The following is a 1,528-nucleotide window of genomic DNA, read 5'->3' as shown; positions in this document are numbered from 1 at the left end:
GTAAAAAAAAATTTCACCAGAAGCAAATCATGAGGCTAAATCAGTATGTCATCAATAACATAGGATAAAAAATACATAAGCAAAAGCTGACACATCTCAAAGGAGAAAATGATAAATCCACAACTATAATTGTGCAATATATTTTGTATAAGATTTTGCATATATCGTATGAGATGATGAACATGCAAAAATTACTAATTGGGAATATACTATTATTAATCCATGTAGCAAACTTGACCTAGTTTACATATTAACCACACTGTACATGACAACAGAATGCATATTCTATTAAAGTTATATGGAGATGTTGACTATTCAGTAATTTTAGGAGATATATTTCCCTGTGCTCCTGACTGCAACCAGAGGATTTAGTGAATGCTACTGAAAGAACTTAATCCTCTTGACACACATCTCTAAGGCCTGTTTGATATCTCTGTTCCTCAGGCTGTAGATGAAGGGGTTCAGCATGGGGGTAACTACTGTATACATGACTGAAGCAATTATGTCTTTGGAACCCCAGGATGAGGAGAAAAAGTAAACACCTGTAACTGTCCCATAGTATAAGGACACCACAGAGAGATGGGAGCCACAGGTAGAAAAGGCTTTATAGAGTCTCTTAGTGGAGGGGACCCTCAGGATGATGGTCCCTATACGGATATAGGAGCCCAATATAACACCAATACACAAAAAGGAAATCATTCCTCCAACAGTGTATATGACCAGCTCATTGAGGAAGGTGTCTGAACAGCTCAGCTTCAGGAGTGCAACGAGGTCACAGAAGTAGTTGATGATGGCATTGTCAGCACAGAAAGACAGTCGGACCAAGAGGAGTGCGTGCAAAAGGGCATATCCACAGGAGAGAACCCAGGAGCCAGCCACCAGCAGCAGATACAGCCCCTCCCTCATGATGGTGGTATAGTGCAGAGGCTGACAGATGGCCACATACCTGTCATATGCCATCACAGAAAGAAGAAAATTGTCAAGAGCACCAAAAAGAATGTGAGAAAACATCTGAGAAATGCATCCCACATAGGAAATGGATTGTTGCCGAGTCTGCATGTTCCTGAGCATCTTAAGGACAGTGACAGAGGAGAGAGAAATGTCAGAGAAGGCCAAGTGGCTGAGGAAGAAGTACATGGGCATGTGCAGGCGAGAGTCCAGCCTGATGAGCAGGATGATGAGCAGGTTGCCCAGCACTGTGGTCAGGTACATGCCCAGGAACAGGGTGAAGAACACGCCCTGCTGCCCTGGCGGGATGGGGAGCCCCAGGAGGAGGAAGTGGGACACGCTGCTCTGGTTCTCAGGCCTCATGCTGCTCTTCTGTCTGCTGGGGATGAAGAAGGCTTGGGAGTCTCAGGAACCTAGAAAGGATGAACAGGACATCTCATCTAATACTGTCATTTTTTGGAAATCATTCATTTTTATATACATTCATATTATTTTCTCACACCTGTGGATGTCTGCTTATTTCCTCTACCCCAGTCTGGCTCGAGGAAAACATTGAACTCCAAAGTAGTCACAAAATGTC

The 1,528-nt window shown here is 43.5% G+C and overlaps 1 protein-coding gene across 1 annotated transcript; it reads right to left on the bottom strand.

The window, feature by feature from the left end:
- Window positions 1–378: 378 nt before the first annotated feature.
- Window positions 379–1,311, bottom strand: LOC106694892 (olfactory receptor 1J4-like). Its single transcript, XM_014447752.2, has one exon. The coding sequence runs from the start codon at window positions 1,309–1,311 to the stop codon at window positions 379–381; it is 933 nt and encodes a 310-aa protein (XP_014303238.2).
- Between the last annotated feature and the right edge of the window lie 217 nt (window positions 1,312–1,528).

Source organism: Myotis lucifugus, unplaced genomic scaffold (genome assembly GCF_000147115.1).
Source record: "Myotis lucifugus unplaced genomic scaffold, Myoluc2.0 scaffold_706, whole genome shotgun sequence".
NCBI classification, from domain to species: domain Eukaryota; kingdom Metazoa; phylum Chordata; class Mammalia; order Chiroptera; family Vespertilionidae; genus Myotis; species Myotis lucifugus.
This window is presented reverse-complemented; position numbering and strand designations above follow the sequence as displayed.

Coding starts and splice junctions, on each gene's coding strand:
- LOC106694892 (XM_014447752.2), bottom strand. CDS start 1,311: ATGAGGCCTGAGAACCAGAGCAGCGTGTCCCACTTCCTCCTCCTGGGG.